This window comes from Lissotriton helveticus, chromosome 8 (genome assembly GCF_964261635.1).
Source record: "Lissotriton helveticus chromosome 8, aLisHel1.1, whole genome shotgun sequence".
Taxonomy (NCBI): Eukaryota; Metazoa; Chordata; class Amphibia; order Caudata; family Salamandridae; genus Lissotriton; species Lissotriton helveticus.
In genome coordinates, this window is record NC_136069.1 from 21,425,596 (window position 1) to 21,450,499 (window position 24,904).

At 45.1% G+C, this 24,904-nt stretch overlaps 1 protein-coding gene across 1 annotated transcript in view; it reads left to right on the forward strand.

Moving 5' to 3' along the window:
* The window catches only part of PWP2 (PWP2 small subunit processome component), a 163,963-nt gene that overhangs the window by 136,656 nt on the left and 2,403 nt on the right, over window positions 1-24,904 (forward strand). The window contains exons 18-20 of the mRNA XM_078656408.1: window positions 7,880-8,098; window positions 9,520-9,670; window positions 24,100-24,174. Of these exons, the coding sequence (XP_078512534.1) occupies window positions 7,880-8,098; window positions 9,520-9,670; window positions 24,100-24,174 (445 nt within the window). The remainder of the gene's footprint in view (window positions 1-7,879; window positions 8,099-9,519; window positions 9,671-24,099; window positions 24,175-24,904) is intronic.

Sequence of the window (24,904 nt, forward strand, 5' to 3'; positions counted from 1 at the left end):
GTTGAGAGGCATTGCATTACAGGGACCATAATATGTTTTATCTGCCCACTTAATCTAGTTTTGTTCTGCTGATGAAACTTTTTTGGGGGTGTCCCGAAAAAGTACAAAAGCATCATCACAGCGAGACTTGTAATGCTCTGGCCTTCGCCCTCCCTCCCGCCCGGACATGGTGAAGACCTATTAAGTGGTGTCTATTACACAGCTCCGCACTCTCGCCACGGACTCTGGCCTGCACGTAACTTTCTATCTCGAGTGGGCTCTGCGCCTGTCCCTCATGGAAGTTACCAAACAATAGAAATAACCATTCATCTTCAAGGGGTGTGGGGGGTTCCGATCTAGCAGTTGGTTAAGCAAGCCACAGCTGCTTGCTTTTTCACGTAAATATTTCTACGATTGCGCCTTATCTAAATAGGGCGGGGTTACCTTCAGAGCCTTATATGGGTTTGGGAGATTCTGCAACAGTGCCTTGTTCTACTTGTAAGAAGCTGGGTTTCTGTTGCAGTAACTCCCCTCCCCACTTTTTGCCAGATTTCTGATGCACTTTGACTTGATGTGCACTGGGTCTCTGCCAATCAGGTTCCCAGGACCTGTGTTCTTTCCCAAAACTGTACCTTTGTACCCCCAATTGGCACTGTGACAAGGGAAGGCCTCTAAAGGCTGCAGCACCTGTTGTGCTACCCATAGAGGTCCTGTAACTTAACACACACACACTGTCATTGCAGGCTGCGTGTTTTGGTGCAGAGGAAAGTGAAGTCGACCTGGCACACATACTTGTGTACCATGGCTGCAACCCACTGCCTGTGGTATAGGTAAGACACCCCTCTAGCTGGGTGCACTGTACCACTGGTGAGGGTACAGTTGCATGAGCACTGTACACCTACAGTGTCTAAGTCCATTCTTAGACATTGTAAGTGCAGCAAAGCCATAAAAGAGTATATGGTCTGGGAGTTTGTCATTACAAACTCCACAGCACCATCATGGCTTTACTGAGATCTCGGTAGTTTGGTAGCAAACGTCTCGGCATAACAAACCCACACTTATTCCAGTTTGGGATTTATTATACCATGCACTCAGAGGTCAATTAAGAGATACCCCCTGAAAAACAACCAGCCTCTGGTGGGTTCCCGGACTGGTACACACCAGCCTGCCTCCACGAGACATGTTCCTGGACCCCTGGGGTGGAAGCCTTCCCTCCCTGAGCCCAGAATCAAAGCCTTTCCTGGGCGGAGGTGTTCACACCTCCCCCAGGTCAGAAGAGCCATCTGTGGCAGGGGAGCTTCAAAGGACTTGCCGCCTTTCTAACACAACCCCCAGCCTCTCCTGCTATCAGGAGCAGGCCCCCTTCCTTTCTCACCCCCTTTTCTGTGGAAAGACAGGTGGACAAAATTATAACTGCCCAGAAGGTGTGCCCACCCCTGCCAACTCCATCCCTCAGGTGGGGGAGGTGAGGTGAAGCTCAACAGTGCCCGTCATCTTGCAGATGGCAGGCACTCTCCAATCAGTACTAGGGATTATGCTCACTCCCCCATGTGGGGTGAGCACACCCTTGGTGCAGCCACTCTAAGGTCTGTAGCCCAATGTCTACTGACCTCGAAACCCCTAAAACGCCCCTCAACACAGAAATTAGGGGGCAGCCCTGAACCAAGAAGACGGATTTCCGCAACCTATGAAGGACGAAAGAAGACGCCCAGCAGAGGAGACTGCAGGGAAGAACTGACTTGGCCCCAGCCCTATCAGATCCTCTGCAGTTTCCAGCGATCCTTCACCAAAATTCGTCTTGTCCTGCAGCCAACGCCCTCCAGAACCCCTGGGAGGACTGACTGCCTTCTACAAAGACTGGATCTCCTGTGAATAGCCACTCTATTCCAAAGAATCACCAAAGAAAGACTCCGAGCCTGCTGAGGGCAAAGAAACTCAACGCCTGGAACCACCACAGCACCCGACCTCTAAGGCCAGAGTGGCCCACTGGTCCCAGCAAGGTCCCACAGTGCTCAAGAGTCCGAGTTCACCATGGGTTGACCCCTCCAGGACTACCCTGACGTCACCTGTAGCCTCTGAACGGAGACCTCCCCCACCCCTGTCCCCCCCAAACCACGAGTGGCCCTGTAAGGTGAAATCTGACCTGTAAAGGCACCCCTGCATCCGGCTGCCCTGAGCCCTGGAGAAGTGGACATAAGGTGCACCTACGTCCCTGAGCCCTCCAACTTACCTGCCCAGCTGTTGGTTCCTCCCATAAGACTTCATGGACCAAACCTGCAGCCAAAATCGAAAACCAGCAACTCCTTTTGAAATCAGGGCCCCCAACGCCAAATCAGCATCCTGCACCCGGTAGCCCCTGTGCTGCTGTGGGTGCACCTTGTATACTAACTCAGATCCCCCTTTGCTGTGAGCTTAAGTCCAGGAGCTTTGCTCCCATAACCGTGTGGCTGCTCTTGTGCAGCCACCAACAAGAGGCCCCCTAACCCCCATTGGATAACATTTGGCCTCAGTACTCTGCACCTGGCCACCCTAGTGCTTTGAGAGTGCATCCTTGACCCTTGGGGAACCCTGGTTCTCACCCCAGAAACTCACCTCTCAGGACCGTTTACTTACCTGCAAAACGAGAACCCTATTTGCCTCCATAGGTTTGCACTGACTGTTTTCCTCTGAAAATCTTCAGTGTGCAGGGTGTTTTGTATGGTAACCTAAGAAACTGTGTTTTGAGAAATACTGTTTTACTTACCTTTTATCTAGGAAATGTCCCAGTATGAAATCTAGGATTATCACACTGAATTAGAAAAGTAAATCATACAGTCCTGCAAAGTAACTGAAAAGTAATGTCAACTGTTTCGAAATAATTGACCTACCTGTATACAAAACAAGAACATACAACTGCATTCAACTGTATTGTTTTAGCAAAGTATTATTTCACTTACCTGCACCAGGGCTGGCTTATGTTCTAGAAGTAAAATACAATTAAATATTATTTTTATATTTGTATACAAACAAATTAGTCAAAGTTCAGTCTTTTGAGTGTGTGACATCATTTCTTGCCCTAGTGTGTACAATAAATGCTTAACACCGTCCTCTGATAAAGCCTTACTGCTCGCCCACACTACCGCAAATAGTCAGGTATTCTCTACTTTAGCTTCTGCCTACATTTGGGGTTCCACTGGACTCTGTGCACACTATACCTTACTTTGGTATAGTCTATACAGAGCCAGTTTCCTACAGCAGGTAAGCGGCTCTTGCGTGGCTAAACCTTAAGACATTGTACTCATTCCAGCAAAAGAAATGCATCTTTCCTGGCCTTCCAAAGGCATTTGAAGGCTATCAACTTGGGCAATCCTACACATAAGTTTTTTCCAGGTAAGCATTTTGTGGGTGCATCTCCTCACAAACATGTAGCTTGCAACTTGAAAGGTTTTCGCAAATTAGTTGTTTGAAGCCTGGCTTGGCTTGTGCTTTCTCAATCTTCCTCCTTTCAGGTATTGAAGCTGTGTGATCAATTTTCCCAATCAGTTGGAAGATGGGAGAGCAGGATGTTCAGAGTAAGGAAACATGACTTTCATGGTATTCTGGTACGCTTATGCCTCGCTCTCCCTCTTTCACAGCAACGACAGCTATCCCGGGAGAAACATTTAATAACTGTATGTCGTAGTTTGAGCTCTCCCGAATTAAACACTTCAAAATTAGTTTTTAACTGGCAGAGCTCTTTTCGAGAGACTTTTCTTCTGTACCTGTCTGTTGACACATTAAGATCCCAGCCACAAGCAAAGGTGTGCAAGTGAGTACTAAAAGTACCGGAATCAGTACCAAGGTAATTTATATTAAGTATGTCAGATGACAGTGAAAAACAATTTCATATCAGGGGAGAAGTTTTAGAGGTGAAAAAAGCAAGTGAATTTTTCCAGATTCAGTTTAGAAAAAGGTTTCATTTCCCAATTACAAGGGCATCATTTTTGCTGAGGACACTTATTCGAGTTAAGGTACTTATGGAAGGGAGGGAGGTGGTGCTAACTACAATGATGTATAAACCTATTGAAAGCCCAAGCTCTGAAATACCTTCTTTGGTGAGTAATATCAACGGGCAAGTCTTCTACTCTGCCGGGCAGTAAGAAGGTGCCCATACATGCCCTGCAGCTTCCCCAAAATTCCCACTTTTAATACTCCTTTTACTGAGCGTTTTTTTTTATATCTAATGAAAAATTGCTCGCATAAGAGAGTACCTAACTGGATGACAGCGCAATATTTTTACACTGTACTTTTGTGGCTGGTTATGTTTTGTCTGTGCTTGTCTATTCAAAGGGGCTGAAAGGTGGCAAGTATTGGAAACCAAAAGACATATGAACCAAGATCTCTGTATAGACATAGCTTCGGTGATCATTCATTGCGACGTAGTGTTGTAAACATTCATATCTCTTTTCTGACCTGTGCATCAATCAGTCCATACCTTTTCCAAAATTTCTGCAAATGCTTATGTTGAGAGCAGCCAGGGACTCTGTGTAGGGCTAATATGAGGTTTCTTGCACAGCCTTTTGTGTGCGCTGTGATTGAATTTCCTTGTCTTTTGATGGGGCGGGTAATTATATGTTGGAAACCTTTTGAAAGGCGCTAAGATGGTGTTGGGGCATGGTTTCTTTCTATTTGTGATAGAACCAGAGGTTAGACAGCTTCTCTGAAGTCTGATTATGACCAGCCTGATTCTTGTTTACAAAATATAGAAACTTAGTACCATGCTGTGTGAGCCTTCTGTGTGCAGTGATTGTTGAAGGAAGTAGGTGTTGATATATAGACCAAGGGATTGATTCATTCCTGGATGTCAGCGTGGTTTGTGTTGGAGATGAAAACAGGATCCGCTTTGCCAGCTTTAAGCTGCTAGTGCACACAGAACATCCAACTTTTGCTGATAGTGCAAGACCAGAACTGGGGCTGTGGATGTTGTAGACCAACAAAACTTTCAGATTCATTTGGGTGTTGTCCCCACACTGGTCGATGTGCATTGAGTAATTGACCAGCGCAGGTCCTATGGTTTCCATGTGAAACCTGCAGGTCATTGGTGAGAGAAAAGGCCCTGTGGTAGTCCACAGGAGGCCAGAAGTTGTTGTGCTCGGAATTATCTTATTTGGACGACTTGGTCCTAGTACTCAGGAGAGCTTGTAACAGATTACACACTTGTGTTTTCAAATAACACCGCTAAACCCGTTCCCCTCCCCCCAAACCTCACATTTTGTTCTCTTCAGGTTCACTGAAGCATCAAATGTTTAAAGTAGCTTCCTTAATTACCTCATTTTCAAATCTGCCAACTTTGCTTAGCAGCACAGACACCTTTAATTCCGCAACCCTGGCCTGGTGCATATATCGACTGCAGTCACTTTCCTCTCTTGTCCCACTTGATAGTCCGTCGTCCTCACAATCAGGTCCATTTCCCTTTGAATCAATGGAGTGTATTATATAGTGTGGTTGTGCGACCTCGCTGTGTAATACAACATCCAACTCCTTAAGGACATGTCTGGTTTCATTTGTTAAACCTTCAGCTCAACCCTGGGTAGCTGTGGCTGTGAGCAGTCGGCATGAGGCATAATTTGGAACTTAGAATATTTTTCATGTGTAAATATTAATGTGGTTGGTTATAGTTATTTTAGGCTCCAACTCCAGCAGGGAGCCAGTCATGGGGACCAGTAAGGTCAGAAGAAACCGCTACAACAAGAAAAGCAATCGCCAGTCCAGTTCCTGTGTCAGCGGCCCCTGGTCTTTGACCTCTATGGAGAGGTCCTGATGCAAGGGATACAGGATGTTGAAGGTTCTCAAGGATGATGAAGATGCTATGCAGTGGATGGGGGTCTTCCTGTGGATACTCCTTGGTCCACGGGCTTGGGGAGACGATCCTGGCCACAGGGTCCGATGACCCTCGAAGTCTTCTTGAGCTTAGCAGAAGTCCAGCCACCACAGGGCTACCAGTCGCCCTGGACAGCAGTTCCCAACTTTTGGCAGTAACTTGCCTTTGGGGCAACCAAGCTGAACTCTGATGACCCTCCCGGATCCAGCAGATTTGGGGGCTAATTTTGAGTGTTGGGTTCTGGTCCATAGTGCTACGTGGTGGCGAGGGGCAGCAATCTGGTGATCTGAGCTAGCAACGACCCCCAGCAGGCTTCATTAGCTGTTGTGGCCCTGTGCTGCGAACAGGAGGTCAGCCAACTGACCCTTGGGGTCCCCTGCTACAGCTGGGCTCAGATGTTAACTTCTTAACGAGCAGGACACAACAGGCGCAGCCCCTTTTCTTTTTTAGTCCCCAGATGGAGTCCATGTCAGTGCAGCCTCTCTTCGACAGATTCTTGGTGCCGCAGGACAGTCCTGCTTTGGTCCAATGAGATCTGAGTTCTGGGTGCCAGAGGTGACGCTTTTATGCCCAGAAAATGCCCTCCGGGAAAGTCACTAGCCAATGGGCAACCAGATTCCCTCTCTCCTGATGACCTCTTTCTGTGATGCTTGGAATCTGTTCTGCCCACTTCCATCATGGTAGAACCCCCTCTCTTGGTGAGAAGAGCTCCCTAGGCCAGCCTAGAGGTGTTGTCACCAAGGGGACCTCACTCCCCTGAAAAACCGGTTTGATACCTGGATTTCTCTCTCGGTCCTCAATGCCAGACTGTCTGCCTAAAAAATAGAGCAGCCCATATCCTAAGTGTTTTCCCATTTGCCCTTCAAAGGCGGCTTCTCCGTTGACTCTCGCCTTTTGGGCTAACACCCGTGTGGCTTCTTGCCAGGGAGAGGCAACACTTTTCGAATATGTAGACTTCTGTTGTGTCCTTTCCTAGGAGTTGTTTGCGCGTCTCCCTAAGAGGGCAGAAAGCTGTCTTGGGTACAGACCCCCTGTGGAACCTTAAACATGTACAGGAGACTTATGTCAGCAAAGTGGCATCTTTGTAAAACAAGTTACATTAATTCCAACTTGTGCATCAATTTGGGCTTAATGTAATGAGTTATTTGATACTGTACACTACGGACTTTAGTATTCCCAGTCAGGAGTTAACAGGGCCGAGGTGTCAGCCTGTAAGTCTGCACTCCCCATTGAAGCTACTAGCCTTTTTCAAAGTAAAAACAACAATTTTGGGTTATTACTGTTGCAGCATGTAAAAGTACATATTCTGCTTATTAACCCCTTGCGTGCTAGCGGTTCTCCCGCTGTGCGCGGCAGTTTGCGGAAACCCGCGTTACATGACGAGCTCAGCTCGTCATGAGCGTACGACAGGCGTAACTCATGACGAGCTGAGCTTAGAAGGGGTTAATACACAGCACCATGCCTTAGAGTTCCAAAGGCCCACCTTAAGGGTGGCGTACATATATTTAACACAGAGGACTTGTTTTTGCCATTGCTTTAAATGGCAAAGTAGTGGTAGCATTTTAAAACCTGCCCTACCAGGCTTCAGTTTCAGACTGGGAGTCATGTTTTGCCTTTGTCGCACCCAGGGTGGCACAACCAGTGCTGCCATCCCTGTGGTGACCCTCTAGCTTACATGCCTTGGATTCCCTGGGTATCGTATACTAGGGACTTACAAGTAAGTTAACTTATGCTAATTGGGTACAACCCAGTCAAGCACACACATTTAAGGGTCAGGGCACTGACACTGAGGTCTGGTTAGAGGGCCTCGGCGCTCTCTGAGTTGGAAAACCAGAAGCAATCGTCCAAAGCTTGGGTGGTGACCATACAAAAAGAGGCATTTCTTTACATTCCCTTCCATCATTTTTATGACCATTGTACTGCATTGGTGCTGAAGTGCTTATAAACACAGCATAAAGAAATACATACAGGAGTAAATGCAAGCAAAAAGCGTACTGCTCCATCAGCTTTGAGATAATAACTTGACCTTGACGTTGATTTATTCACCGTTGTGTTTTGCAGGCAGGAGCTGGGCTGCAACCACCACAGAAGGCCTCCTTATTTATTCCCTGGACTCCGGCCTGGTGTTTGACCCCTTCGAGTTGGACCTGGACATCACGCCCAGCAGCGTGCGCCGGACACTACGCCAGAAGGAGTACACAGCAGCCATTGTCATGGCCTTCCGCCTGAATGAGAAGGCCCTGATCCGCGAGGTCTTGGAGAGCGTGCCCAGTGCCGAGAGTAAGCGGGCAGTACTTGAATGTGTCCAGCTAGGCCCAACCCAGGCAGGGGAGGGGCGAGACTGAGAAGAGATGCAGGCAAATAGGACAGTGGCAGGGACTGACCAATCATATACTGGATCTTATGCCTAGGAGTGCAAATAAGCATCGGTACCAGAATGTAACACAACAGACCTGTCCAGGGAAGAGGCAAAAATTAATCCATGAAATACTGGAAGTTGTATCTAGCAATGAGACTTGGCATCTACGATTAGACAAAAACAGGACAGAGCCCACCTACCCCCTGGGAGATGGGAAGGATGGTCAAGCGGGGAAGCTTAGGGTATAGAGGCTAGGGTTGAATCAAAGATTTTTGCGACCCTTGGCAGAGTTGTATTTTAGCTACCACGATTTAAGATTGGAGGTGACACTTGATGCTTGTGAACCCAATGGAAGCTGCTCTATTCCCGTAGCCTGCTCGATAGGGACAATGGAAGGGGTGGAGAATAGGGGGATTTGGGGAGTACCCGTCTGCTGAACTGTAGAGCATACCAGAATACTCAGATGTGATCAGAGTATAAAAGCAAGTCCTTACGGCAGCAAACTAGAGGACCTCCTAGAAGGAGTGGGTTTGTCGGGTTACTGCACATATATGTATGAAACACAAAGTTGTAATACTCTCCTTATCTACATCTACATCATTTGAACTCCCAAACAGCTAAAACTGTGAGATCGATGCTTTTAAAACTGTGAGCCTGCCTTCTTTCGGGGATCACACATGTTCCCTCTTCCATCCTTGTGATTTCAGTTTCTGACACCTTCCGTCCCTGTGATCTCCTTTTGCTCACCGTTCACCCTCCTATTCCTTGATGTCATGTTTTGACCCTTTCCCCCACAGGCCCTCAGTGATATCCTGTTTTTAATGTTTATTCTTGACATCCCTCAACGTTCTCCATAGTGCTTTGTTACCTTCTTGATCTCCTGTTTTAATCTACACTCCGGCAACCCCCCATGATCGCCTGTTTTAATCCATAATAATGTGATCCCTCTCTGATCTCCTGTTTTAATCTATATACTACGATACCTTCTTGAGCTCCTCGTTTAATCTTCACTACCGTGGGCCTTCAGTGAACTCTTGTTTTTACCCTCTTCTTCCTTTCTTAAGTGGTCTCTAGTTTCCTCTTTGTCCCTCTGTACTCTTCTTCTGTCGCTTCTTCTTCCTTCGTTAAGTCTCAAGTCTCTTGTTTTAACCGTTTTCCTTGCTGCCCCGCTGTACTCTTTTTCTGTCCCTTCTTCCTTCGTTAATTGGTCTCTAGTTTTAACCTCTTTCCTCGCTGTCCCTCTGTACTCTTCTTCTGTCACCCCTTCTTCCATCGTTAACTCAATCTCTAGTTTTAACCTCTTTTCTCGCTGTCCCTCTGTACTCTTCTTCTGTCCTTGCAGTTGATGTCATTGGATCCTCCCTGCCTGAGGTGTACGTAGAGAAATTGCTGCAGTTTCTGCCAGTTGCCTTCGAAACCTCTGCCCACCTAGAGTTCTATCTCACATGGGCTCAGCGGCTGCTCATGCAACACGGACAGTCTCTGAAGACCAGGTATGTTCCATGTTCTTTTTGCTTTGCACAAAACGAGTGTAACATTCTTCCTTTACAGAATATCTTCTATGGTAGAGTGACATGGTGGTGTTTAAAAGGTTTTTTAACATACTTTATTGGTGTGGTGTTTAAAAGGTTAATGCATGTTTTATGGAAGGGGGAACAGTTAGGGCGCCGTGGAATGTTAAGGGTGGTAGGAATTGTGGAACGTGCGGTGGAGGGAAACTGTTCATCTAGAGTGAAGCCCCGTAGCAGCAAAACCAGGAACACAAGGAAGGAAGGTTCCCTTTGAGCTGGACACTTGTCCTCCCAAAATAATTATCCACTCTCCAACAGAGAAAGTTACAAATGTTGGCGATATACTTATCTGCCTGGAGCCGCATTTAAAAGAGGCAGACTATCCTATGTGCATGGCTATTTGTACATCTGGAAAATTCAATTCTAGGTCTGTTTCACTTTATGATGTATTGCTTTTAAGTGGCTGCTTGGAGTTAGCATTAAAAGAAATATGAATAATGTTAGCCTCCATGTCTTTAATGAAGTCCAGATTGTCTTGTCATGTTATTAGGAGAATCACAATTCCTGGAGATCTCAGCATTGTTGTTAACTTATTGAAAGGTTGCTTTTACTGCATCAGATTTGGAGAGCTTCTAGTAGAGGTTGGAATGTATTAGAATAAACAAGCATTTCCATTGCAATCATAAAACCAGACATACATAGGGAGGTTGGAAGTTCTTACTGACTGCTCCTTGGGCAACAACAGCAGATGTTTAGGAAAAGGGAGTGCCGTGTTCCTGTGAGCTGCCTAGGAAATGCATAAATCCCTGACCCTGCAGATGCCGCATCAATGAACTAGTGTCTGGGAATGGAGTTACATGAAGTAGGAACTTTGTCCTCTCATTAGAAGGGCATTACTAAGCTGTAGGATGGATTTGCGCTTTGTGCGGGACACTAAGGGGAGCTGGCACCAGATGAATGGATTGTGTAGGAAAGTGTATTTTTATATGGGATGGACCAGTGTCCACCTCAAAGGATAAGACCACAAACTTCTCGATGTCACTCAAATTAAATGAAATAGACCTGTGTTTAGCCCCAGGTAATGTGACACAAAGCAGTCTGGCTTAAATCAAAGGCATTATCCAAAGTATTTAAGCCATGCATACACAGTAGAAAAAGTAGAAACACAAAAAATGTCATGACCAATGTTAAAATAAAGGAAAAAACATTATGGCAAAAAAAGAACAAAAAGACCAAAACATGCAAAATCCAATCAGAAGAACTGAGGATATGAAATTTTAAAGAGTTAAGTGAAATAGCGCCAATGATGGTCTATGGAAGTGATGGATCAGGACTTAGGCACGATTTGAGGCTGACCGTGATGGAGCCCTGGTCAGATATAGCAAGTGGATCAGTTGCAGTGAAAGTCTGGAAGTAAAGATTTCAAAAACGTTTCTAAATCCGAACACAGAAAGAGACTGTCACTTTTTGGGAAGAAAAATACTCGCTGAGCGGGCTCCTGCTGAACTTGTAGCTGCTGCCGTGGAACCAAAGGCCGGATACTTGAAGTTGTTTGGTCCCCCTGGAGTCCTGGAGCATTGGCGATTTTTTTTAGTTTTTATTTAAAAAAAAAAATCTGAACATATTTTAAGAAACAAGGCATATTTGCGTTCTGTAAGGTGCTAGGAGCCTTGACAGGGATAATGGTAAAATTCACGTTGACGTCGTGGAATTGTCGGTTTTATACTCTGTCCCGCCGGTTCCCCTGAAGCTCTAGAGGACATTTTTTTTTCTCATAATTTTCAAATGTTCTCCTGGTGCCCAAACACCACAGGAGTACACTTCTAAGACCCTCAGGGGAGAGCATTTGCAGACTATCAAGGTGTCAGGCAGCGGCCAACCGCAAAGGCCAGTCCAGGTCTAGTTGCCACTGGGCTACTCCCAGGAAAAGGCTTGTTGTGTTCCTGTAGCTTTACAGGATGTCAGTAAACTGCCTCTTGAAGTGCACGTCTTTGTCTGGGGTACCAGAGCGAGCTGGTGCGGTTCTTCAATACTCCTCTCTGGTAACAGGCCTCAAGTTCAGTCCTCTACTGATCTTCTGCAGGTCCAGAAAGTATTCTGAGATTGGTACCTTGGGGTGCAATATTTATGCCAGGCACCAGTTTGTGGGTGTGGAGTGGCTCCTGGGCACTTTACAGCCAATGGAGTAAATGTTTCTAAGGGCAACGCTACCCACTTTTTCAGTAGATCCTGTTAGCCTTACTGAAAACAAGCCGCTCACCCTCAAAATACAAGATGGGAAAACCCTTCTCCCCGTGTGCGGAGCCTGTGTGCTCAGGGTAATGAGCAGTCCCCTCCTCTATGGTCACTCAAAGCTGGCTATGGGGTAGCTTTATTCCCACATGGTTTGGTGTCTGCTTGACTGAAGGGGAAACAATGGGGCTTCCCAAGTGCCACCTAACATTTGGTTGGGACAGGACAGTCTATTTTAAAGTAAAGTCCCTGGACCCATCCTAGATGGTTTCCTAGCCAGGGGAAGAAAACGCCTCCCCATTCCCACTCCATTGTCTCTGCTCTGGGAACAGATTTGAAACCTCTTTCAACCCTAATTCAGGCCAAGTGCAGGCTGAGCAGTTGCTGGAGAACTAATGCAAATTAGCCTCTAGCAGCTTTAGGCAGGGTAACTTTCTAAAAGTTAAATTTCCAGTACATTTAATAAAAGTCAGACGTTACCAATAGATTGGATTTTTTTAAATATAAGTCCCTGAAATTGCCTCTACAACCGGAACAGGCCAAAAGTTATTTATTCAAGAGTATATTCTATAATTTGACTTTTCCTATGTACTAGCTACATGGTAGTTTTTGGCCAAATCACTGGGGGAACAAGTAATTTCTACTCTCACACATGTTCCACTCTTAGATATTATACATCCTACATTGTGAGCCGCAAGGTGTGCTTAGCCGTGATTTATTTAATATTTAAGATCAGCCTTTCATACCTGTCAGGATGGTGAAATAGCACGCCAATTTTCAAGTAGCGAATAAATCTATATGCATAAACAGACCATGTGAATGTATCACAAAAGGGTGCTCCCGGAGGTGACCTGTGACCGCGCAGTGAACGTGACACGCTATAATACAAACCAATATTAAATGGCAAAAGCACATGAGCTTGCAGCAAAATATTGCAAACTTTATGTCCAGTAGCAAACTGTTTACTCAATGTTATGCCCATTTGTTATTTCATAAATTGTGGTCCGGTCTTCCACAGGGCAGACACATGTTGTAGGAAGCTGGCTCTGTATATGATATTGCCACTTAGTGGTAATGCCGTACACAGAGTCCAGGTGTTCCCCAGATGTGTACAGGGCTTAATGTAAAACCCAGTGTGCTCTATTAGGGTAGTGTGGGCGAGCAGCCTTAGGCCTAACACCAAGGAGTTTAAGACATTATTGCTCGCACAAGATCACAAACACACCTGCCAGGTGTCACAGCAAACACACCAGCAGTCCCTACACAAAAACACAAGTCGATGTCACACACAAACCCCCTTGTTTTCTTCCGCAACCTCTGTCTCTCAGATACACACACCCGATACTGCTATTAGTCTAAAATATACACCTCTGCCACATTAAAAACGGTAATACACTTAAGGACCCTTATCACAGACACAGTCATATCATCCACTCCCTCCCGCTCCCCCACCATGCTCACATCAGAGTCACCTGAAGCTCAAACACAACAGGAATTCCCGCTAATTCAACAAGCATTTGCAATGCAATCGGTCTCGCATTAGGAAAGTTTGAGCTATTGGTATTGTAAATGACACATTTTTTATTTATGTGTTGGTTTTGAAAATAGCTAAATTAATAGCTTTGTCATTTCCAATGCCAATAGTTTTAACTTTCGCAAATGTGACACCTATAGCATTTGTAATGCAAAATGTGTTGTATTTACGTGACTTGGATGTATTGATATTACAAATAACAATGGCTTTTTTAAAAATAATTAATACTTAAATAAATGTTATTGTAATTTATAATGGCAATAGCTTAAACTTTTGTAAATTACTTTTGTGAAGATTATGTTCAGTGTATTTTACTGTGACGAAAATCCAAGAACAAAAGTCAAATATTAAAATCTTTTTGTGACATTTGTAATAAAGCTTGAAACATTGAGAACATATTTGAACCAGTTGTTGTTGAACAGTTGCACAGATTGATGCTGTGGTGGCGCTGAGTGATGTTGTGGTGGCGACGAGTGATGTTGTGGTGGCGACTAGTGATGCTGTGGTGTTCACTGATGCTGTGGTAGTGCATAGCGATGCTATGGTGCCCCTGAGTGATGCTGTGGTGATGCGATGGATAGATCGAGTGAGGGCGATAGATAGATAGATAGAGTGAGGGCGATAGATAGATAGAGTGAGGGCGATAGATAGAGTGAGGGCAATAGATAGATAGATAGAGTGAGGGCGATAGATAAGACAGACAGATAGAGTGAGGGAGACAGACAGACAGATAGATAGAGTGAGGACGACAGACAGACAGAGAGATAGATAGATATATAGATAGATAGATATATGGACAGACAGATAGAGTGAGGGCGATAGACAGACAGAGTGAGTGAGGGCGATAGACAGACAGACAGATAGAGTGAGGGAGACAGACAGACAGATAGATAGAGTGAGGACGACAGACAGACAGACAGACAGACAGACAGATAGATAGATAGATAGATAGATAGATAGATAGATAGATCGAGTGAGGGCAATAGATAGATAGACAGATAGATAGAGTGAGGGTCTCCCAGTTCACGGTTTCCAGAAAGTAAGTAAAGGCCTCTGCATTGTACTAGTTTTGAAATTACCTTCTCTCTCCCTGCATTTTTACTTTGCCACGGGTTGTAAATATTGCTGCTGGTTTTTGTGTGTTAGTATTGGTGCAATGATTATTATTAGTAGTAGTATAGTCATAGCAGCAATGGTAGTAATGCCAGTATTGTATTGATTATCATGTTTGTCTTGCGTTTGTCTGTAGTGACTGTTTATATCTTTTCCCCTGTGCAGTAGCGTAGCAAGGCTGCCATATACCCGGTGGAAGCGAGGACAATGTCCGATGTGACTGCTTTGGGGGGCGGGGGGAGTAAATACTGCAACTATCAGAGTTCGCAAGCCCTTCGGGGCTTTGGGCCCTGATGCAACTGCACCTGCTGCACAATTGTAGCTACGCATCGGTGTAGCGCTAAGAAGCCTGTCACCAGGTCCACGCTCCATAGGTATGCTAAATAAAATGAAGTCCAACTGTCCTCCATCTTGGAGGAATAATGCTCCATCAGAGGCATCTTATTATAGGAAGGGAAAGAAGGGATCCATTTCGATCCATTCCTCTTAGAACAGCTGTGGGAAGTTTGCTGACGGGGAGCGCGCGAGGGCAGAAGGCGAGGAAGCAGAATGGGGGGGGTTTGAAGATAAAGATGTCTCCTTGCTGAAAAGCAGATAGTTGTTGTGTCACGGGCGAGGAATGGGACGGAGAGGGGAAGAGGGGAGATGAAAACATGCGCAGGATTGGGAGGGACTCTGTGAGAGGGTTTGCAGCTGGCATGTGAGTGTAATGTAACGCTTTGACCATGTCCCAGTGCATGCCGGGAGGAGCCGGTGAGTGCCCGCGAGGTGATGGGACGGAGTTGCATAGATGAATTACAAGTCTCTGCTAGTGCTACTCCCCCGTTTATGCACCTCTCTCACTTCATTAACCTAAAGTGCTGCGCTGCATGGCTGGCTCCTCGGGACAGGAGAGACGCAACGATCGGGGCAAGCTGCAATGTGAGGGAACAAAAAACAAGCATTGGCGGCCGCAAAAAAAAAAGAAAATAAAAAAAACGGCCGCGAAATGAAAATTATAAAAAACGCGAGTGATTACACGCGTAGCTGTGTATGTGAAGTAGTGTGCATATAGTACGTGCGTGTGTAGTATATGTGGATGCACGGATGGTTTGTGAGATTGGTGTGTGTGTGTGTACGTGGTGTGTATGTGTCTATTTCTCTATTGTCAGTGGCCGCAGGCTGCCAAGCGCTGGTGAAGCATCGCGCTTCAAGAGCCTGGTGGTGGGCGGGGGTGCCAGCGAGTGGGAAGGAGGAAATGAGCATATGGGATGGGGTGTGAGTGAGGGGGAGCAGAAGCCTTTGATGGTGGTGTGCGAGGCCAGGCGCGCGCCTGGAGAAGCTTCATGCTCTAATGCACAACATGCATTGTAGGAAATCCGGCTGGTTCAAGAGACTTTGGTTCAGATGTAATAGGTTTCGAGTAATTAAAATTACTCGACCTAAAAAGGAGACAGAAAAACTAGGCAACCAAATTGCGTGCAAAATAAATAGCTGGTGTTTAAAGATAATATACAGAAAACATAAAATAAAAAGCATACTTTCAATCAGATTTGTTGCTAAAGACAAAATAACTATTTTTAGACAGAAGTGAGCAATGTGCACAGACTTCGGGCAGTCACTCAAAATGATCGGAGCAAATGGGCAAAGAGTGGGCTGACTCACTTCCCTTTACTGTATGCTATTAGGGGCTGACAATTTAAAAGGGCAAAATGGATGAAGCCCTCTGAAAGAAAGTCCCTCTCAGTATGTACGTCATATAGGAATTTTTGGAAAAACAGTCTGGTGAGACAGCTAAAACAGTCTAAAGACCAACCTAAGAGATATTAACAGGCTCCACTGGCTGCCGGTGAACAACAAATAGTTTCAAAGCTCTAGTATAGCTTACAAGGCTCTTCATGGACATGGGTGGACCTGTCTTCCTGAAGGCGAATATCAGATGGTATATGCCTGGGAGGACTCTTCGCTCCAGCTCTGCCAAAAACGTGGTTGTTCCTCCCTTCATACGCTCCTCTTGAGGTGACAGGAGCTTTGTCACCTGCATTGCCATGAATTGGAACAGTTTGCCCCTGGACATTAAAACTGCTACTTCACACTAAGGTTTTAGAAAATCTTTCTAAACCTGGCTTTTTACACAGTAGAACTTTCTGGGACTGATCTTGTTCACTTTAGCACCAAGATGCCCCCAGGTGTACGTTGCGCTTTAGTTCCTTAATTTAGTCATTCATAAAAAGGAACATATTGACCACTCACAGCTGGAACACAGCACATTTTAATGTTCCATGCTGGTGGTGCCGTACCTGCTGTACTCTTGTATATGGTCACATAGGCCTTGTAGGCGTTCATGCTTTGGAGACAAATTAAGTAACAAGCAACTATGTCTCAACGTGTAGTACTTTAAGGTAGTTTGATAAGGTGCAAAATCAATAACGACAGAACAGAAAACAGGAAAACAACAATTTTTTTTAAAATGCGGTCTGTATTGAAATAATCTTTAGATATTGAATGCATTAGTTATATCAGCACTATTACATTGTATGTAGATGTAATCTAGAAATGAGTGTACACAAAAGTGCTCGTGTGAGGGTGAACGGAGAAAGTGAGATGTGATAAAGTGCAAAAAAACAGCAAGGCGGCGCAACATTTTTAAAATGGATATGGAAAAAGAGAAAACAATTAATGGGAGATATGTTAAGATCCACAGATGCCAAAAAGTACGTTGAGTCGTCGACAGCATTTCGACCTGTTAAATTTCAGGTCATCATCAGGACAAGATTACACAAAAATTCAGTATGTGCTGTATACAAGAGATACAATTGCGATATGAATAGACAGAAGGGCAGTGGAAAAAGAGGCAAGGTATTGCGGGGAGTGAGTCATCTACCTGCTGATGAGTAGGCAGGAGGACTTAGTTGTAATAGCAGTAACCTCAAGTCGGCAATTAAGGTAACTGCACGAACGCAATTCGATCTGAGTGTACCTGCAATTAGTATACAAGGCAGTTCGACAAAAACTGCACCTTAGGTTTAGTGTTAACTTTGGTGCAACTACTAAATTACCTGGAATGGAAGGGAAGGAAGTATTAAGAAGGGGTGGATTTGGGTTTGGGGGTCAAGGGTATTGGTAGTAGGTGCGTGCTTAAAGTTTTGAAAAAGACCAGCCAAGAATTTAAAAAAACTTCAAGAACCTATAGCCAATTAAGCTTACTAAATATTTTAGGAGGAATGTAGAGTAAATCCAACCATCCACTCACTGGGTTGTAGCAGGGGGGCTATTAACCATGAGTCGGAGATATCAATAGCCACCCAACAGGTACAGCTATGAGAAAGTGACAAATTGCCATAACAAGCATTTACAATGCAATTGTCTCGGCATTATTAAAGGTAGAGCTATTGGCATTGCTCATGACATTTTTTTTATTTTATTTTAAAACATAAATAAATGGTATTGTCCTTTACAATGGCAATAGGTGAGCATTAGACAGTAGTAGAGAGTATTCCCTGACACACTCTAATGCTCACCTATTGCCATTGTAAATGACAATACCATTTATTTATGTTTTTTTTTTTAAAAAAGAAAAAAAATGTCATGAGCAATGCCAATAGCTCTACCTTTATCAAAGCCGAGACCATTGCATTGTAAATGCTTGTTTGGTTTTCTGTCATTTTTATTTTAATACACAAACAGTGAATAATATTATTTTCTATTCGTGCAATAAAAAATGGAGTTCAATTAGCTGGAATATGACACTATCTGGCAACCAAAGCAAGTAAAAATGCTTTTAAATGTATGTTGTATGCATGCTTGCGGGTGACTGTGTGAGAGAGAGCGTGTGAATGTGTGTGTATGTTTAAGCATGTGTGTGGGTCAAAGTAAAGGTCAAATGGCCTGTTATGTCACTTCTGCTTCCCCAGGCATATTGTTGAATTAACGTCCAAGGATTTAACACCAGTGGCATTTATCAAACGTTGGTCCGTGTGATAGTGCAAATATCACTTTATTTTTTTTACATATTTTTCAGTTCATAGTTCCGTCTATTAAAGGATGATTTGATTTGAATTTCAAGTCTGTTTTCTTTTGTACTGCACTCCTTCCTGCCTAAAAGTGAAATCCACTGTCTACAGGACGGCCCCTTCCTTTCAGCCAGTTCGTATCCTTTGCATGCGTGGCTAACAGTCTAAAAATTGTATATTTTAAGTTCATTTAATTCACAGGCGGCTCCTATCCGTTTAAGCAGGTGCAGCACCAATAATTCAAACAAGCGTAACACCAAGATCACACATGCAAACAGGACAGAGTCAGAGTGCCCCAGATGTGGGTGCACACAGCGGTGTGGGTTGAGGGTTGGTTGGATGTTTTCACACGTTTGCAACAGAGCATGACTTGCACTATGAATGTGACTGCAAACTGAGGCCAGGAAGGAAGCTGTAGCGCAGACGCAGCACTCTGATAACTTTTTTTTAACTTCTCGGATTTTCCTTTGTTGGTCTGCCATCGGGAGGCCTGTGAACACTCGGCTGCCCCAGTTACACAGGTGCGACAAACTACGCACCAGAGGCAACGGCGTAGTAGGTACATATGGCTTAATTAGCTATACTACGATAGAAGCAGGACTTCCAGTTCCTCCACAGCTCTAAAATAGCAATTTGCGTGCTCCCTGACCCCTCTCATTGTTATCCCCTGACAATGAGAATTATTGAGTCTAAATTCGTTTAACATTGCGACATCTTGCGGCAGTCAGTTGTCAGTGCACGCCAACTTTACTGTCAGCCTTATATATGTAAAGCAGTGGTTCCCAAACTTTTTCGACCTGCGGCTCCCTTGACTTATTGGCCTTTTGGCCGTGGCTCCCCCTTATGTCATTTTAATTTTATTCCGGTGGGTGGGGTATAAGCCCAGCCTCTGCTCACTACCTTAGGATCTCTTGGAGCAGATATTTAAATTACCCTAGTAAAGAGCCATATGTAGTTCCTTTTTTTTGAAGGAGCCAAGGAAGGAGATTTCCCAGATGTTTCTGGGTAGGAAATTGTGGGAAAGCAGAATGTTTGCCTTTTGAATCGAGTTCCAGCCAGGGAGTGCTAGGGAGTTTATTTTTGCTCCTTAGATACTATCTGAGTTATATAGCATGAGGAAAGTCAGTGAATACATTTGAAGAAATGGCAAACTATTCTGGCCCTCCATAACATGGTCTCTTCCTCCTGAGAGCAAATGGACAACAGCATTTTGAGGTCTTTGGAGAGTGTGGACTCATAATGCAGGAAGACTAGCAAATACTTAATTACAGTAGTGGTAGGGGATTTCTCTAGAAGCAGTTAGCAACAATGGTGGCTTCAAGTAGGAGTATAAAACAACCAACCAATCGGAGCTCGTTCTCGCCACTGCCGATGTGCGCTAAAAAAGCGGAGGTCCCGCCCGAGTGTGAGGTGTCAGACAGTGAGAAGAGGACTGTCTGGTATAATTTATTTTAAATATTTATAAAGCACATGATTACCGAAGTACTGTTTTTCTGGCGCTAGATTTAAATAAAGTAAGAAAGGAGTTATTCAAAATAAATATTACAAATACGTTTTATTGCTCTGTTGAAAATGTCCTCCATCCAAGTGGTGCACATTAGTGAGAGGGCGCATACGGTGGGTTCATTAGTGAAAAGGAACACGGAAAACTCTGGAGGGAGAGAGGACACGGGGATTGTGAGTGCAGAGGGAAGCAGCGTCAATTACCCGTACATCTGTAAAACGTATTTTATCTTTAATATTTGGAAACCACCCAGATTGCGAAGTTAACAAGTGCATAATGGGCGAGGATGCTTTGACGTAGCAGCCCTGTCAGAAGGTAGGTAAAGGTATTTAATGTCATTACACCTTGAAGGACCAGGCAGGGGTTGGGGAGGTTTCAATCACTATATGTGCAGTGTGACGTCCGTGATAAATGTAATTTTGACTCGGATTAGCAATACGTCACGCACTCAAGTTTGTTTCAGTTCCTCATGTAGCCTTTTAGCATTCCCGTTTTGGCGGATGTACCCTGACACCAATCCATGTGGAAACCTATCAGCGCGGGAAACGGGAAGCAGTTTCGTAAAAGTGAAGCCTCTTTATTGCATTGAAGCATGTTATGCACTCGGCCAAACCATGATGAAGACACCGACAGGTGGGCATTCCGTAACACCCACACATGACACTGCCAAAAGGGTTACTCGGGCCTGCAAATAGTTAATTTACAAACTTTGTGCATTAAATGTTATTCAGAACATACTACCGTTTCCAGGTTCCCAAGATCTGCGCGGCGCCCCTGGTATGTTCTAATGGCGCACCGGGGAGCCGCGGCGCACACTTTGGGAACCACTGATGTAAAGGGATCATCAACGTCCGCTCTTCGTCGTCGTCGTCTCGGAAAACTCAGAAAACAAGCACTCGTGCCGGGCGGGGCGCAGGATCCTTACCAATAGTAAACAAGTGACGTCAGGCGGGCGCGTGCACTTCCGCGCAGGCGCAGAGTGTTCTTGGTCGCTTCTCCGGCACCCGCCCGCCCATCCATCGGGAGCCGGGCAGAAGGAGCCCACATGAAAACAGGACAAGAAGAGAGCCTGGTGAGGTGAGGTAAAGGGGGGGGGAGAGTGTGTGTGTATGCAGTGTGTGTGTGTATGCGACGGCGGGGGTGGGTTCTCTGTATGCGTGCGTGTGTGTATGTACGCTCGTGTGTGTGTCTCTGGTGAGGTAAGGGGGGAGCATGTGTGTATGCAGTGTGTGTGCGCGCATGTGTGTGTATGCGACGGCGGGGTGGGTTCTTTGTAAGTATGGGTGCTCGTGTGTGTGTGTGTCTCTGGGTATGCGCATGCGTGTTGGTGCTTGCTTCCGAGGCAGGAGAGGGGCACGGCGCTGTGCGCGCCCACGAGGTGCAATCTGCGCTCGTGCACCCTCTGGTCCGTCATTCCTCCCACAGTGATCGCTACTGGTCTCCAGCGGGATGCATCCTTACGGATGCTTTTCCAGCGAGACCCAAAAACCAGGGTCAAGCTCACAGACACACTCTAGACTCCGGAGCAAAGAAATTACATCATTATACAATAGGTGTAGGAAGCTGGCTCTGAATATACTATAACAAAATGAGATATAATGTGCACATAGTCCAGTGGAACCCCAAAGAAAGGCAGAGGTAAAAGTAGATAGCACCTTACTCTCTATTTGTGGTAGTGTTGGCGAGCATGTAAGGCTTTATCAGAGGGTAGTGTTAAGCATTTGTTGTACTCACTCAGGCAGCAAATGATGTCACACACTGGCGGATACAGTCTTGCAAATGATGTCACACACTGGCTGATACAGTCTTGCATATAAGATTGTGCGTGCCCTGATGAAGTTCCCTGGAAGGGAACGAAACGCGTTGCCTGAATGATTTAATATGAATGTTTTCTATAAAATAAATATTTTCAAATAAAGTAGTGACTTTTCTATCAACTTTTGCCTGTTGGACTTTTTGATCTGCGCACCCTCACTTGATATATTTGTCTTTTGATCTGGAGCACAGCAACGCCACTCAACAGCTGGCATAGGGGTTGGCTGCACAGCATCTCTATATATGAGAACTGGCACAAGGTGCGGCACTGGAGGTCCGCTGTTGCTGTTTTTCTGGTTTTTCCTATTTTATGCACCTCGGCTAATGGACTTCTATTTACAAGCACAGTGCTAACACATGTTTTTTTTTTTAGAGAAGATAAACAAGTTGAGTAGTCAGACTGATCGAACAGTGAATGGCTGTGTGGAGCCTACTCATTTGTCCCAGATTAGCATAGGAAAGGTGTGTATAAAGGTAGGGTATAGTAAGCTAGGTAGGCTGTTAGTAATGATAGTAGTGGAACGGAAGATCCGCAATGTTTCAGGTCACAGCTAGCTTTAATCAAATACTGTGCAGCAAATAAAGTGAAACGAGTAACAAATCTAGTTCTTGTAAATCCAGAATATGTTTGCCTTGTGGTATTAATATGTATGTGATAATAGAGGCAAAGGCTTCCAAAAAAAAGTTCCTCAGGAAAGAAAAGGTGAGCATATGTTAATGTAGTGGTCCATAATAACCCATCCACCACTCAAATTACTTTCATGTTTCACCATACGAATTCACCACTAATCGTTTATGGGTTTCCGGAGTAGCGGGCTACTGCCCATCAAGGCTAACACGCGCTATATAAAAACAAACCTTTTTATTTCCTCTTCTATCCTTCTGAATCCAAATAACTGACTAACCTATCCACCACTTAAAATTTACTTGCATGTTTCACTATACTAATTCAACACTAATCCTCTATGGGTCCCGGAGTAGGGTGCTACTCGCCGAAAAAGCACGTTGACGCCTCGTCAGGGGTAGTAAGCGCTATACAAATGCAATCACAATACAAGGCAGTAATCATGCTAATGATATAGAATTCCAACCCTAATGACGTGGAAACTCAAAATGGAGGCTTTGTGGGTAGTATTTTCGCTCAGGAATTACCAGCCAGTAAGGTCGGAAAACTGCTAGATGAGGCAGAAAGCAAAAGTCGAGAAAATAAGGTAAAAACAAATTGCATGGCTCTGTGTATGGGAAGGGAATGCCTTAGTGCTGGGTAGAGTCAAATGCGGTACTCCGGTTGAATGTGAGAGAGACTGACTGGATCTGTATGTCGTATCCAGGGGGCAAGTGTAATTGTGAACTTCCAAAGTATTCTCATGTAATTGTGAGGTCTCCAAGGGGACCGAGAAGTGGGAGTGCATTAGGAGCCTGAATCAAAGGTCCTTCTGTTGTGTGTCGATTTAGATACCGTATATAGATTTCCCTATTCATGCCATTATATAGGTACAATTCACTTTGCCCTAATTTAGGCATAGACATCCAGCCCTTATTTAGGCATTGCGCATGCTAACCAAATACAGGCATGGTCAACTACATCCGAACCTCTTAGTCACAACGAGTTCTTGGAAAACCAGACTCTGAAGCCTTCGGGACTTCCCCTTGCTTGGATATTGATTTCTCCAAGAACTCATTTATTATGCATGAACATCTATTCCCAAGGGGTTCATTCGTGATGTTCTTATGCCCGACTTTTATGTCAATAAGGCAATAAGGCAATACATGGTATTGCAGTATCAGCAGGTCCTCCTTGTGCTAGTTGATTATGTTGCTTTTATTATAATTAATACTTCAAATTTATAATTGTTTATTGAGAATGTATTATACTCAAAAGTCTGAATAACAAGGAATTGACAAGAAAAATATCATCATTAAACAACATATGTTGTGGTGGTCATGGGATGTGTTTGACCGTCTTATTAAATCCATCCGCTGTCTGTTAGCAAGATCTGATGCTTATTTCACATGCACATGTTTTTCACTGGTGAAATGTTGGCTGGTTTGCCAATTTGTAACTGAGTTTATGAGTGAAATCAGAAGATGGGAAAGTTTGACAGGAGGCCCAGTAAACCCCCTTGTCCACTCGCTCCTCATCCTTCTGGCCACCCCCCTGTCCTCTCACTCTTCACGCTTCTGACCACCGAAGAATTGACTTTGCTTTCTCCTCATCCAGGTCAGGATCGCTCCTCCCCACCATACAGGCCCTGCAGAAGAGCATCCAGAACCACTTGGAAGATGTTTCCAAACTGTAAGTGAAGTTTTAGCCATATGCAGTTTCTCTGACCTGTGTATACAAGGCTGTTATGTGGCTATCTGCATGCAACTCTGATATGAGATTGCCTGCATGTACAGCTGCTCTGGGACTACCTGTGTGTGCCTCTGCTCTAGAACTTCATGCATGAGCTTCTGCTCTGGGACTGCCTGAATGTACTGCTGCTCTGGGACTGCCTGCATGTACTGCTGCTCTGGGACTGCCTGCATGTACTGCTGCTCTGGGACTGCCTGCCTGTACTGCTGCTCTGGGACTGCCTGCATGTACTGCTGCTCTGGGACTGCCTGCCTGTACCGCTGCTCTGGGACTGCCTGCATGTACTGCTGCTCTGGGACTGCCTGCCTGTACCGCTGCTCTGGGACTGCCTGCATGTACTGCTGCTCTGGGACTGCCTGCCTGTACCGCTGCTCTTGGACCACTTACGTATGCCTCTGCTCTGGGACTGCATGCATGTACAGCTGCTCTGGGACCTCCTGCATGTGCAGCTCCTCAGTGATTGCCTGTGTGAATAAGTCCACTCTGTGACTGTGTGTGTGCTCAGCTGCTTTAGGGCTGCCTGATAGGCAACTATTCCATGGCTTCCTGCATGTGCAAAGCTGCTTTGTGAGAACCTTTCTGTACTTTGAGGAAGACTGAAGTGTGTGTTTGTGTGGCCACTGGCTCTGCCAGCCGTGTACCTGCCAACTCAGCTGTTCGTGACTGCACG